Below are 14,245 nucleotides of genomic sequence, written 5' to 3' on the forward strand. Positions count from 1 at the left end.
AGCAATTAACTTTTTGACCTTAATACAAAGTGTTATGTTTTGGGCAAATCCAATTAAACACTACTGAGTACCACTGTCGATATTTTCAATTATAGTGGCGGCTGCATCATGTTATGGGTATGCTTGTAATCGTTAAGGACTGGGGAGTTTTTTAGGATAAAAAAAGGGTAGGGAGCTAAGTACAGGCCAAATCTACACTGAAGTTACTTACCAAGAAGCCAGTGAATATTCACGAGTGTCCGAGTTACAGTTTTGACTTCAATCTACTTGAACATCTATGGCAAGATCTGAAAGATCTGAAAATGGTTGTCTAGCAATGATCAACAACTAATTTGACAGAGCTTGAACATTTTTTTGAAAAGAATAATGGGCAAATGTTGCACAATCCAGGTGTGGAAAGCGTTTAGACTCACAGTAGTAATTGCTGTCAAAAGTGCTTCTACAAAGTATTGACTCAGGCGTGTAAAAACTGTTGTACCTTAAATGAGATATTTCTGTATTTAATTTATAATAAATTAGCAAAAAAGTCTAAAAATATGTTTTCACTTTGACATTATAAGGTATTGTGTGTAGATGGGTGAATTATTTGTATTTATTTTTATCCATTTTGAATTCAGGCTGTAATAACAAAATTTGGAATAAGTCAAGGGATATGAACACTTTCTGAAGGCACTGTACGTATCAGGGGCAGAAAGGTAGAAAGATGAGTGGGAGAGGAGAGGCTGTAGTATACAGTGTAGTATAGGGTTAGGGTTATATATAAGAAGCAGTAGAGAGAGAGAGAAACCTGAAGCAGACTATGAGGGACGCTGACCTCTGTGTCCTTCTGCTCCACTCTGTCCCAGCTGCCCTCGGAGAAACAGTCCTCGCTGTGATCCGACAGACTTTCCTCCTCGTCACTGTCGTCTGATTCACGCAGGCACGTCTGGGCACAGACAGGTCAATATGAGAGGGAGGGAGACAGGTTGAGATTGAGAGACATATGTTGAGAGAGAGCGAGAGAGACACTGTTCCATACTTTTTTTCACTTTTTTTCACAGTACAGTAATAATACATTGGGGGTTTATCAACACTGGGTTACTGTTTAAAGTCTACATGAAGAGTTACTCACAATGTCGTCCTCGTAGTCGACGTCAGGCTCAGAGGGCGGCATGCCGTACTGTCTCTCCAGCCTCATCTGCAGCTGGCGCACCTGTCTCCTCAGCACTTCCACTTCCTGTTTATATCCCGCCTCGATCTGCCTGAGACGCTGCTGCACCGCGTCCATGGGCACCGGCAGCCCGTCATCATCCAGGTAGATCGGGGGGGGCTGGGAGGGCAGGGAGAAGGGAGAGGCTGGTAAAAACTGGTGGGTTGAAGAGGTGGGTGGAGTGCTGGTGCTGGTTTGGCTGCAGATGGCAGCATAGCCTGAGCTGCTTCTGACTGCAGAGAGCCAGCCTGACCCTGACTGGACTGGGCTGGAGCTGGCTGGGGCTGGAGCCGGTCCACGGACCCTTTCCTCCTTCTCCCTTCGGCAGCACTGCGAACCTCCGTTAGGAAACCCGTTGGACACGGCCATGCCCTGGGCACGGAGCAGCTTGCCAGCCAGGCGTCGACTCTGGTAGGCGGTGGGCTGGAGGGCCCGACAGAGACCTGAGGAGAGATTGGCTGGGAGGCCAGACTGGCTGGCTGCGGTGTTGCAGGTAGACTGGACCAGGCCCTGGACACTCTCCCAGTGGGAGCCCAGGAGAGACAGCTCCTCACTGACACTCAGGTGGCTCTGGGAGACCGGGTATCGCACCGCCACTACCTGGCTGTTGTCAACAGGGGGCACTGTAGATGCGGAGGCCATTGCTACTGTTGGTACTGCTACTACACATTCTCTCAGAGGCACCAGCTCTCTACCACTCACAACCTCTGTCCTCTTCCCTTCTCTCTCCGCTCCCTGGGCCTGGGCCTGGGGTAAGGCCCGGGTCTGGCCCAGACTTTCTCTCCTGCTGTGGGGCAGTGTTGGTGGGGCCTCTGCTTTGTCCGTGAGGGTCTCTGTGGAGTCTTCCATGGCCATAGGGGATAGAGGAACTAGCTGCTCGAGGGCCAGCAGCTCTGCAGACGCTGAGTGGCTGTTCTGGAGGCCATTGGTGATATGCCCATTCAGAACAGCTGCCGGTAGTGGGCCCTTCCAGGCAAGTGGGGAAGGTAGGCATGCTTCTGCTGCCCGGGTAGGGTGGGTAGTGACCTCAGCAATCCTGTAGCGGCTGTCAGTCGCCTGTTGTGGCAAGGGAGGGGGAGGGCAATGGGGGCTGGTGGTCTGGGAGAGGGAATGGAGGAGAATGGGTGTGGGCAGGGGGAGAGGGGTGGGATGGGGGAAGCCCTTCTCCAGAGTGACAGGGGGGAGGGGCAGGGAGGGCAGAGGTTGTGTCGTCAGACAAATCTCCTCTCTCAACTCCTCAAAGCCCTCTTCCCTTGGCTCCATCTCCAGGGGTGTGGTAGGAGGAGTCTGAGTGACTGGCTCCATCTCCGAGTCATTGTTGTCCAATCCCGTGTCAGGGCTAACATCCTCGGGGCTATCGGGTGCAGCCCCTCCTCCTATAGCAGCCATAGGCTCCAAGCCATGGGCAGTACGGCCCTCCTGGCAGTGCTTGTTGAGGTTGGGGTCGCTGGAGGTGCGGGTGAAGGCCATCCCGTTCTCACAGGCCGACACCAGGTTGTCCATGGAGCGAGACTTTGGAAGCCTGCACAAAGGGGAAAAAATACCAATCTCAAGTTGACGCATCTTCCCTCATCTGGGAGCTTCCTTCTGTACCACTAGAGAGCAGGCTGGATCAGAGCAACACTAGAGATGTAAGATAGTGAACCAAGCCCACCTTCAGTTTTCACCACAAGCCTGTTCCCTCCTTATTTAATAAGCCTTGAAAAGAGAGAGCTCAGAGCAATACAAGGAATACAAGTAGCACGTCGATGGCTTGAGATAAAATTAAGTAAATGGTCTTACGAAAACACTAATGGGCTGTATTGATGACTAGAGACTGAGATGGAAGAATGGAGTGAGTGGGTAAGGGATAGCCCCACCTGTCGAGAGATCGTGAGGTGAGCTCATCTCCCTGTGCGCAGGGGCACAGGTAGAGCTCCATGGCGTCCTCGGCAGCGGTGCAGGGGGAGGAGGTGGGCAGGTAGACGGCCGTCCACAGCTGCAGGGCCCGGGTGTGGCACACCGGCTGCAGCACCTGGACACAAGGGACAGGGAGGAGAGGACCAGGGGGCAGAGGTCAATAAAAGACAAACACATAAATTACGTTTTGTCTCAGTAAATCCATATAAAAGTTGCCGATATCATTTTTTATGCATTTAATCGTGTATATTTGGATGAGAGCATCTTTCATTTCTTTTAAAGGTCAACAAAAGTATCAAAAAGCTCCACTCATTACCGACACACTATGATCCTGGGCGTCATCAGAAGTGTATTGGACATTGGAAAGATTGACACCTTGTGTCTCAGTATGAAAATGGAGGAAAGGGGAGGAGATAATGAGGATAGGATAGAACAGAAGAGAATAGAAAAGAAAAACGTGACCATAGAGGTAGGTTACCATATCATGACAGGGAATATAAAGGAAGTTCTGGAAGTTCTTGTTGCCGGTGCGGAGCAGAGACCAGATGGAGCAGGTGCGTTTGTAGATGTTGCGGGCCTCTCTCTCCCACCTGTTGTTACACAGGAACGTCCCGTACAGACACGAGTATGTGTGTTGAACCAGCTTGACCTGGGGGAAAGGAACACAACATACACACATTCCTTACAATACATACAACAGTACACTATTAACAAAGAGTACAAAGGTATGTATAGTTAGACCTTTACAATGGCTTTTTCTCAGTCCTTACACAGCATACAATACTGTATGTACACTTTAAGACACAATACACATAATACTGTGTTCAAAGGTTACTGTCTGATACCTCTTATGTACAAACGTTAAATACATCTTTAAGACATGTCCTATGCCAACAGAAGAGTAGTAAAAAGTGCCAGGTAGAAAGAGCTTCTAAAGGTAGAAAGAGAGAGAAGGTGAAGGCAAAGAGAAAGAGAAAGAGGAGAGAAAAAGAGAGATGAGGGCAAAGAGAGAGAAGAGAATGATTGGGTAAAGGAAAGTGAGAAAGAAAGAAATTGAAAAGGAGAGGAGGTAAGTGTAGCCTACTGTACATACCAAGAATGCCTCGTTGAACTCGAAGAAGCAGGGGAACTGTTTGAGTAGCTGGTGAACACAGTCTAGCCACTGTAGGAAGACAGGACACTGCTCACTCACATCATCAGCACTCTCCTGGTGACCGCAGCGATCGCCAAACTTATGACCGTAGTCCAACCACTCTGTCTCCACCAGTACCTGGAAACCCTGTGGATTGGGGGGTGTTCAGTTGTGTTTCTCACACCATGGCATAAAAAGGTGTGTGTGTGTTTTTGGTAAATTCAATAGGGTGTGCAAAACAATTGGTAATACCATGAACTTACTATCAAAATGTAACAAAACCTGATATTTGCTGCATCAGTGTTAGTCTTAGTGACCATAGTATCCTAAGGGCTAGGGGTCAGAACGTGTCAGAGAGTGAGTGTGAGTGTGCATGTGTGTACCTCTAGTGTCCTATAGAAGGGGTCCAGCAAGATCTTGGCAAGAGCCACAATCTGTGGGGTACGGTCCCACCCGTCTGAACAATGCACCAGGGCAGGACGTCCCTCCCTTTCCACCGCAGAGCACACTAGAGTGGCAGCCTTCATCATGATGGATAGGTGCTGCAGCCAATGGGTGCTCTCCAGAGCAGAAAGCCAGCTGGGAATACACAAGCCGAGGAGGAACCAATCAACACAGGTCTAGAGGTTTTAGAATGTATTCTGAGGGAGGTAAATAAATAACGATGGGTTGAGTAAGCAGAGGTAACCCTGAGGACACAGGGGAGGGGGGTGTGGCAGAGGGAAGTGAAGCCCCTGACCTAGATCTGTAATGGACATTTTAAAAGGGGTCACTACAGCACCTCTTTTAGAATCCCAGGAAATCTACCATTAGAATAGCCACTGATTCCAGTTTGGGAGTTGGGGCATGCACTCTCTACATGCAAGGAGACAGTCACACACAAAAGACCTGGGACAAATATTATTTGAAATCTTTCAAGTACTTAGAGCATTTTCTTTAGCCTAACCTAGAATGCCAGGTGGGTAGTGTTTGCCCTTTTGGGACTCTTCTACTGTGTCCATTGTGACAGACAAGCTTGCAAATAATTAAGCATATAAATCATTAAGCATACAAATCATTAAAATCCAGACGGAAAATATTTACACAAGAAGCAACCTAATATTACACAGTCAAACTCTCAGTCATTTAGTAAGTTCACAGTTCAAGTAATTTAACCTGTTGGGGCTAGAGGGCAGTATTTTCACGGCCGGATAAAAAACGTACCCGATTTAAACTGGTTACTACTCTTACCCAGAAATGGGAATATGCATATACTTAGTAGATTTGGATAGAAAACACTCTAAAGTTTCTAAAACTGTTTGAATGGTGTCTGTGAGTATAACAGAACTCATATGGCAGGCCAAAACCTGAGAAGATTCCATGCAGGAAGTGCCCTGTCTGACAATTTGTTGTCCTTCTAGGGCATCTCTATCAAAAATACAGCATCTCTACTGTAACGTGCCATTTTCTAAGGCTTCCATTGGCTCTAAGAAGGCGCCAGAAAATGGAATGAGAGCTCTGCAGTCTCTGGGCGAAAAACAGCAGGAGTGTTTGTGAGTGGTCAGGCAGGGAACACTGACACTGGAGCGCGCATGCACGAGAGGACTAAATTTTTTTCTTTCTCTCTTTGAACGGATACGTCGCCCGGTTGGAAAATTATCGCTATTTTACGAGAAAAATAGCATAAAAATTGATTTTAAACAGCGTTTGACATGCTTCGAAGTACGGTAATGGAATATTTTGAATATTTTTGTCACGAAATGCGTCCGCGCGTCACCCTTCGGATACTGACCTCAATGCATGAACAAAACGGAGCTATTTCAATATAACTATGGATTATTTCAAACCAAAACAACATTTGTTGTTGAAGTAGAAGTCCTGGGAGTGCATTCTGACGAAGAACAGCAAAGGTAATCCAATGTTTCTAATAGTGAATCTGAGTTTGGTGAGGGCCAAACTTGGTGGATGTCAAATTAGCTAGCCTGTGATGGCCGGGCTATCTACTCAGAATATTGCAAAATGTGCTTTCACCGAAAAGCTATTTTAAAATCTGACACCGCGATTGCATAAAGGAGTTCTGGATCTATAATTCTTAAAATAATTGTTATGTATTTTGTGAACGTTAATCGTGAGTAATTTAGTAAATTCACCGGAAGTTTGCGGTGGGTATGCTAGTTCTGAACATCACATGCTAATGTAAAAAGCTGGTTTTTGATATAAATATGAACTTGATTGAACAAAACATGCATGTATTGTATAACATAATGTCCTAGGAGTGTCATCTCATGAAGATCAAAGGTTAGTGCTGCATTTAGCTGTGGTTTTGGTGACATATATGCATGCTTTGAGAATGGCTGTGTGATTATTTTTGGCAGGGTACTCTCCTGACATAATCTAATGTTTTGCTTTCGTTGTAAAGCCTTTTTGAAATCGGACAGTGTGGTTAGATTAAGAATCTTGTCTTTAAAATGGTGTAAAATAGTAATATGTTTGAGAAATTGAAGTTGAAATTGAAGCGCCACACGATTCCACTGGCTGTTGACGCAAACGTCCCACCTTGCCCAGGGAGGTTAAATAATTTCAAATAGTATTTTAAGCCAGGTTTGAGACACACACACTCACACACACACACACACACACACACACACACACACACACACACACACACACACACACACACACACACACACACACACACACACACACACACACACACACACACACACACACACACACACACAGCTGGCCTTCCCAGCGGGAATGGGGCTGGATTGTGGCTGGCTGCATTCCCCTTCTCCCTGTGGTGTAACCTTACTTAGGCCTGGAGAAGGGGATGGAGGGATGAAAGGAGAGAGCGAAGGATGGCGGGAGGGAGAGAAAGGTCAGAGGGATCCACTTACTTCCCAGGGTCAGGGATCTGGCTACAGACTGTTCGGAGGGACTGGAAGCTGTTCCTAATGGAGTGGATGTTGGCCATGCCCATGAACATCACCTCACAGTTAGGGTAGTACTCTGAAAACAAAAACATTCAGAAAAACAAAAACATAATCACTCAGACTACAGTTAGGGTAATACTAGGAAACACACAGGAACACACACATACAATAACTTCAGTCACATGGGGTATTAGTACCCTGCAGATACACAAAGACAAAAGTATCATCAGTCAGAATAAAACACCAAGTACAATCTTTACTGCTTAGGGAGGTGAGCTGTAAAGATGATTGATTATGGTTGTGTTCAAGCTCAGAACACATCCACTTGAAAGAAAACAGGCTAGGCTACTGTCAGGTGATTTGACAGATTGGTCTTGTTGACATTCAGACCTGTCAATGTGAGCGGCTCATGACAATGCGAAAACAAGTTTTTTGAAATGTTTGCAAATGTATTAAATCTAAAAAAATGTAAATACCTTATTTACATAAGTATTCAGAACCTTTGCTTTAAGACTCGAAATTGAACTCAGGTGCATCCTGTTTCAATTGAGATGTTTCTCCAACTTCATTGGAGTCCACCTGTGGTAAATTCAATTGATTGGACATGATTTGGAAAGGCACACACCTGTCTATATAAGGTCCCACAGTTGACAATGCATGTCAGAGCAAAAACCAAACCATGAGGTCGAAGGAATTGTCTGTAGAGCTCTGAGACAGGATTGTGTCGAGGCACAGATCTGGGTAAGGGTACCAAAACATTTCTGCAGCATTGAAGGTCCCCAAGAACACAGTGGCCTCCATTCTTAAATGGAAGAAGTTTGGAAGTACCAAGACCCTTCCTAGAGCTGGCCGCCCGGCCAAACTGAGCAATTGAGGGAGAAAGGCCTTGGTCTTTGCTCACTCTGACTCTAGACTTCCTCTGTGGAGATGGGAGAACCTTCCAGAAGGGAAACCATCTCTGCAGCACTCCACCAAACACGCCTTTATGGTAGTGGCCAGGCGGAAGCCACTCCTCAGTAAAAGGCACATGACAGCCCGCTTGGAGCTTGCCAAAAGGCACCTAAAGACTCTCAGAACATGAGAAACAAGATTATCTGGTCTGATGAAACCAGGATTGAACTCTTTGGCCTGAATGCCAAGTGTAACATCTGGGAGAAACCTGTCACCATCCCTACGGTGAAGCATGGTGGTGGCAGCATCATGCTGTTGGGATGTTTTTCAGTGGCAGGGACTGGGAGACTAGTCAGGATTGAGGGAAAGATGAACGGAGCAAAGTACAGAGATCCTTGATGAAAACCTGCTCCAGAGCGCTCAGGACCTCAGACAGGGGTGAAGGTTCACCTTCCAACAGGACAACAACCCTAAGCACACAGCCCAGACAACACAGGAGTGGCTTTGGGACAAGTCTCTGAATGTCCTTGAGTGGCCCAGCCAGAGCCCGGACTTGAGCCCGACTGAACATCTCTGGAGAGACCTGAAAATAGCTGTGCGGCGACGCTCCCCATCCAACCTGACAGAGCTTGAGCGGCTCTGCAGAGAAGAAAGGGAGAAACTCCCCAAATACAGGCGTGCCAAGCTTGTAACGTCATACCCAAGACGACCCAAGGTTGTAATCGCTGCCAAAGGTGCTTCAACAAAGTACGAGTAAAGGGTCTGAATACCTAAGTGAATGTGATATTTCAGTTTATTTTTGTATATAAATTTGCTTTGTCATTATGGGGTAATGTGTGTAGATTGATGAGTATTTTTTCTTTCTTTAATCTGTCAATTTTAGAATAAGGTTGTAACTAGAGGTCGACCGAATAATCGGCATGGCCGATTAAGTAGGGCCGATTTTAAGTTTTCATAACAATCAGTAATCTGCATTTTTGGACGCTGATTATGGGTAATTACATTGCATTCCACGAGGAAACTGCGTGACAGGCTGACCATCTGTTACGCGAGTGCAGCAAGGAGCCAAGGTAAGTTGCTAGCTAGCATTAAACTTATCTTATAAAAAAACAATCAATCTTAAAATAATCACTAGTTAACTACAGATGGTGATGATAGTACTAGTTTAACTAGCTTGTCCTGCGTTGCATATAATCAGTGCGGTGCCTGTTAATTTATCGAATCACAGCCTACTTCGCCAAAAGGGGGATGATTTAATAAAAACGCATTCGTGAAAAAAGCACAATCGTTGCACGAATGTACCTAACCATAAACATCAATGCCTTTCTTAAAATCAATACACAGAAGAATATTTTTTTAAACCTGCATATTTAGTTAAAAGAAATTCATGTCAGCAGGTAATATTAACTAGGGAATTTGTGTCACCTCTCTTACGTTCATTGCACGCAGAGTCAGGGTATATGCAACAGTTTGGGCCGCCTGGCTTGTTGCAAATTAATTTGCATGAATTTTACATAATTATGGCATAACACTGAAGGTTGTACAATGTAACAGCAATATTTAGACTTAGGGTTGCCACCCGTTCAATAAAATACGGAACTGTTCCGTATTTCAATGAAAGAATAAACGTTTTGTTTTTGAAATGATAGTTTCCGGATTTGTCCATATTAATGACCAAAGGCTCGTATTTCTGTGTTTATTATATTACAATTAAGTCTATGATTTGAAATTTGATAGAGCAGTCTGACTGAGCGGTGGTAGGCAGCAGCAGGCTCGTAAGCATTAATTCAAACTTTACTGCGTTTGCCAGCAGCTCTTAGCAATGCTTGATTCACAGCGCTGTTTATGACTTCAAGCCTATCAACACCTGAGATTAGGCTGGCAATACTAGTGCCTATTAGAACATCCAATAGTCAAAGGTATATGAAATACAAATGGTATAGAGAGAAATCGTTGAGGCGTCATAATTCCTATAATAACTACAACCTAAAACTTCTTAACTGGGAATATTGAAGAACTGGGAATATTGAACCACCAGCTTTCATATGTTCTGAGCAAGGAACTTAAACGTTAGCTTTTTTTTGGCACATATTGCACTTTTACTTTCTTCTCCAACACAGTTTTTTTGCATTATTTAAACCAAATTGAGCATGTTTCATTATTTATTTGAGACTAAATAGATTTTATTTATGTATTATATTAAGTTAAAATAAAAGTGTTCATTGCTCATTCAGTATTGTTGTAATTGTCATTATTACAATATATATATATATATACCAACGATTAATCGGTATGGGCTTTTTTGGTCCTCCAATAATCGGTATCGGCTTGGTCGATGTAGTTGTAACCATCTCTAGTTGTAACCTTACAGAATGTGTAAAAACTCAAGGGGTCTGAATACTTTCTGAAGGCAATGTAAGTAATTAAGTCTCAAAGTTTGGCTACATTTTCTGGTGCCTCCCTCATGTCAGTATCTTTGTGGACATAAGAGGCTGTAGCCAATACGCATAGTCTATCACCTATACTTTGATATGTAGGCTAATTATTTATGTATTTTTTGGTTTTCCAATTCATTTAATTGGCTCTTTTGGTTAATGTTCTTGGTGCCCTAGCAGAATAGGGCACCTCTTAAAATCATGAAATTCCAGGCCTGGTGTACTGACCTTCACACTCGCAGCCACCTCCCTTGGCGCGGTTGGCCACTGCAGCGGTATAGGAGCGGGCGTCGAGAATGAGAAGCTTCTGTGGCGCAGCGTTGGCATCAGGGCCTGAACATCCTGACAGAGAGGAGTCTGAGGCAGAGAGAGAGAGAGAGAGAGAGAGAGAGAGAGAGAGAGAGAGAGAGAGAGATTTCAGTTTTAGTGGTGTGGGGGAAAGGTAGAGGCAGAATGAGGGATGGAGAGAAAAATATAGATGGAATGGTCCAGATAGGGGACAGGTAGAGAGAATGTGAGGTGAAGTGCATGCAAGATTTTGGGATGGAATAGGGTGAGAGAGCGTGACAGAGTGAGCGAGCAAGAGCGACAGGGGATGGACTGGGGATAAACAGAGAGAGGAGTGTTAGGAACAGGGCCATGATGAACAATAGTGCTGGCTCAGCTCTCAGCTCGTCCCCCTGAGACGATCAATATCTCCTCCTGATGATGACCACTGCAGCATCGCTCAGTAACAGCTACCACGACGAAGGGGGACAACAGCATTGCTAGGGAACTGTGATTGCCAGGCAGGGCCTCATCATGCCAGCAGACACCTCAGATGGAGTCATTACTCACAGTGGACCAGAGCCACGAGCCTCAATCTCTCCCCCACCCAAGTCAGTACATGGCCTGCCATTTAGAGTTAGTCAACATTCTCTGTACTGCATGTCTGTCTAGCCTGGTCACAGATCTGTTGGTGCAGTATAGCCAACTCCTATGGTCAACTCACTCCTATAGTTGGCAATTGAGGACAAACTGATCTGGGACCAGGCTATCCCTCTCCCGCTCAACTGAATCAATGTCCTGGCATTCAGGAAGTCAATTCCATTACTCCATGTTACCCCCCTCAACACAGAAAAGTCATGGGAATAGATTTGGGGTGCGTTTAGCCTTTAGTTCCCGCTCTGAAAAGGGGTAGTCCTTTCATAGGCTCCAACTCCTGTCCCGCTGTCCATTTTTTGTGAAGAGAAGCCAACATTGTGTGTTCAGTTAGAACAGTGGTGTTGTATAGAAACTCAACAAGCTCAAAGCTGAGGCGCTGTCTAACTGGAAGAGTCGAGACAGAAACTTGGAGAGTAGTAGACAGTGTGAAGCCCACCGTTGTTCTCCCATCTGCATTCATGTCACAGTCATTTACACACAAAGTGAACGGAAGAGAGAGAGGGAACAGTCACTCCCAAAATGGGCCCCACATTCTTGGCCTCCAACATGAAAACAAGGTAACAAACAAGAGAGCCACAGCGATTTTGCCCATACACATCCGGTCTTGACTGGCGACAATTTATCATCTGTCCAGCCACAATGTGTGTGTGTGTGTATGTGTGTGTGTGACCCAGACATAATTGCACGCCAATGTGAATGTATTAATTGAGAATGGCATATTCCCAGGCACTTATGTCTTCATAGCTAGTTCTCATCAATCTAATTGGGGTTGTTTTTGGGACAGTGCAAACTTAATGAGCTGAAACGGCTACAGTTATCCATAAACAAGTTGCAAAAGACTGGAAAGAACTGCTAAAGCAAGCGCTGTGTGATTTTTTCATATGAGAATGTAGGATAATGTGTTCTCTCTCTCAGGCAATTTATCAGGTATAGTAAAGTTCAAATAATAAAGCTCTGTCGGCCTTACCAAAGTCGCTGTCGGAGCTGTCTGGGCCCTCCCCTTGGGGACGGCTGCAGGCTGCGGCCCCACAGGTGACCCTGGCCCCTGGGTCCATCATACAGGCCTTAGCGATGGAGGTGACCAAGTATTCATCCTCTGTGTTTCTCCAGCCCCACCAGCTGATCTCTGGCTGGCTGCAACGGGCGATCACTGCCCCGTTCCTCTGGTGCCTGGTGGGACAGCAGGAGAGAAAGTGGGACCAACAATAAGTAGACATACAATAAAAAACCAGAGTAGATCAACAGTGAAATTATCATTGTTTGGAATGTGTTGCTACTTAGGTGTGGTATGGTGAGGATATTTGAAATGTGTCAGTGTGTGTGTTTTCTTCAGTTTTTTCTTCCTCCTTCCTGCCTTCCCCCCTTCTGACATCCGGGTGGCAACACGTATCTCTGCGTGCCTGGCAGACATCTCAGCTTGGATGTTGGCCCCTCACCTCAAACTCTACAAGACGGACAAGACTGAGCAGCCCTTCCTCCCAAGGAAGGACTTCCCGCTCCAAAAGCTTTCTATCACGGTTGACAACTCTACGGTGTCCCAACCCTACGGAGTGCAAAGAACCTGGGCATATTCCTGGACAACACCCAGTCGTTCTTTGAGCAATAATTCGCTCCTGCAGGTTCATGCTCTACAACATCAGTAGAATACGACCCCTTCCTCACACCGGAAATGGTACAGGTCCAGGCACTTGACCTCTCCCGTCTGGGCTACTGCAAGCTTACCCACTTCAGCCATCAAAGCCCTGCAACTCCTCCACAATACCGCAGCCCGCCTGGTTCTCAACCATCCCAAGTTCTCCCATGTCACCCTGCTCTTTCGCACTCTCCTCTAGCTCACAATCCAAGCTCGCATCCATTTCAAGACCCTGCTGCGTGCCTACGTAGCAGCAAGGGAAACTGCCCCTCCATACTTTTAGTCTATGTTCAAACCCTACACCCCAACCTGAGCACTCCGTTTTGCCACCTCTCATCTCTTGGCCCTCCCACCACTATGAGGGGCTGGCTCCCGCTCATCCCAGTCTAAGCTCATCTCTGTCCTGGCACCCAAATGGTGGAACAAGCTTCCCCCTAACATCAGGACAGCTGAGTGCCTACCAATCTTACAAAGATGCCTGAAAAACGCTTTACAAAGTAGCCCTCCCCAGAAAACAAATATAAAATAAACAATTTTAACCAGGTAAGTCAGTTAATAACAAATTCTTATTTACAATGACGGCCTACACCGGCCAAACCCGGACGACGCTGGGCCAATTATGTGCCGCCCTACGGGAATCCTAATCACGGCCGATTGTGATACAGCCTGGATACAGCCTTAGCCTGGATACAGCCTTAGACCCCTGCACAACTCGAGAGCCCCTTGCCTTTCTTGCAAGAACACTCGCTTGTCTTTTCTTACTAGCACTGACTTGCTGATAGCTGCTCTTTTGAGATTTTTTTTACTTACCATGTCTGTGATATGTGGTTGCCTCACTTAGTTACCTAAACATATGATGCAAAACTCATACCAGCTGTATTTCTGTCTTCTTGAATGGCGAATAGTTCTGATACACATCAATAGAACAAAAACGATCTTTTAAGATGAACGCATTACCGTTTTTTCCAACTGCTTACACACACAATCTTTTCATGTCACACGATTTTTGAAACCTCTCACTCAAAGTGCAAAACTACACACCAAATATCCAAAACCATTAGCTATTTCTCAGCCTTTGACTCAGTTGTCAATTGCATAAAACACTTTACTCAAAACTCTACACACAATTCTCTACCTAAAACACAAAAATCTAACAGGAAGTGACTTGCTTTCCTTTTCCAAACACAACCAATCAAAATGCTACACTTATTCACCAGGTCACACACA

The 14,245-nt window shown here is 45.6% G+C and overlaps 1 protein-coding gene across 9 annotated transcripts in view; it reads right to left on the minus strand.

Moving 5' to 3' along the window:
• The window catches only part of LOC115148428 (myotubularin-related protein 4), a 100,015-nt gene that overhangs the window by 9,056 nt on the left and 76,714 nt on the right, over nt 1–14,245 (minus strand). For all 9 annotated transcript variants that reach the window (XM_029690311.1, XM_029690308.1, XM_029690310.1 and 6 more), the window contains 9 exons: nt 12,353–12,555; nt 10,690–10,818; nt 7,100–7,211; nt 4,604–4,799; nt 4,182–4,367; nt 3,567–3,737; nt 3,049–3,203; nt 1,112–2,711; nt 815–925 (listed from right to left, as the gene is read on the minus strand). In XM_029690311.1, coding sequence (XP_029546171.1) covers nt 815–925; nt 1,112–2,711; nt 3,049–3,203; nt 3,567–3,737; nt 4,182–4,367; nt 4,604–4,799; nt 7,100–7,211; nt 10,690–10,818; nt 12,353–12,555 — 2,863 coding nt within the window. The remainder of the gene's footprint in view (nt 1–814; nt 926–1,111; nt 2,712–3,048; nt 3,204–3,566; nt 3,738–4,181; nt 4,368–4,603; nt 4,800–7,099; nt 7,212–10,689; nt 10,819–12,352; nt 12,556–14,245) is intronic.

Source organism: Salmo trutta, chromosome 15, assembly GCF_901001165.1.
Source record: "Salmo trutta chromosome 15, fSalTru1.1, whole genome shotgun sequence".
NCBI lineage: Eukaryota > Metazoa > Chordata > Actinopteri > Salmoniformes > Salmonidae > Salmo > Salmo trutta.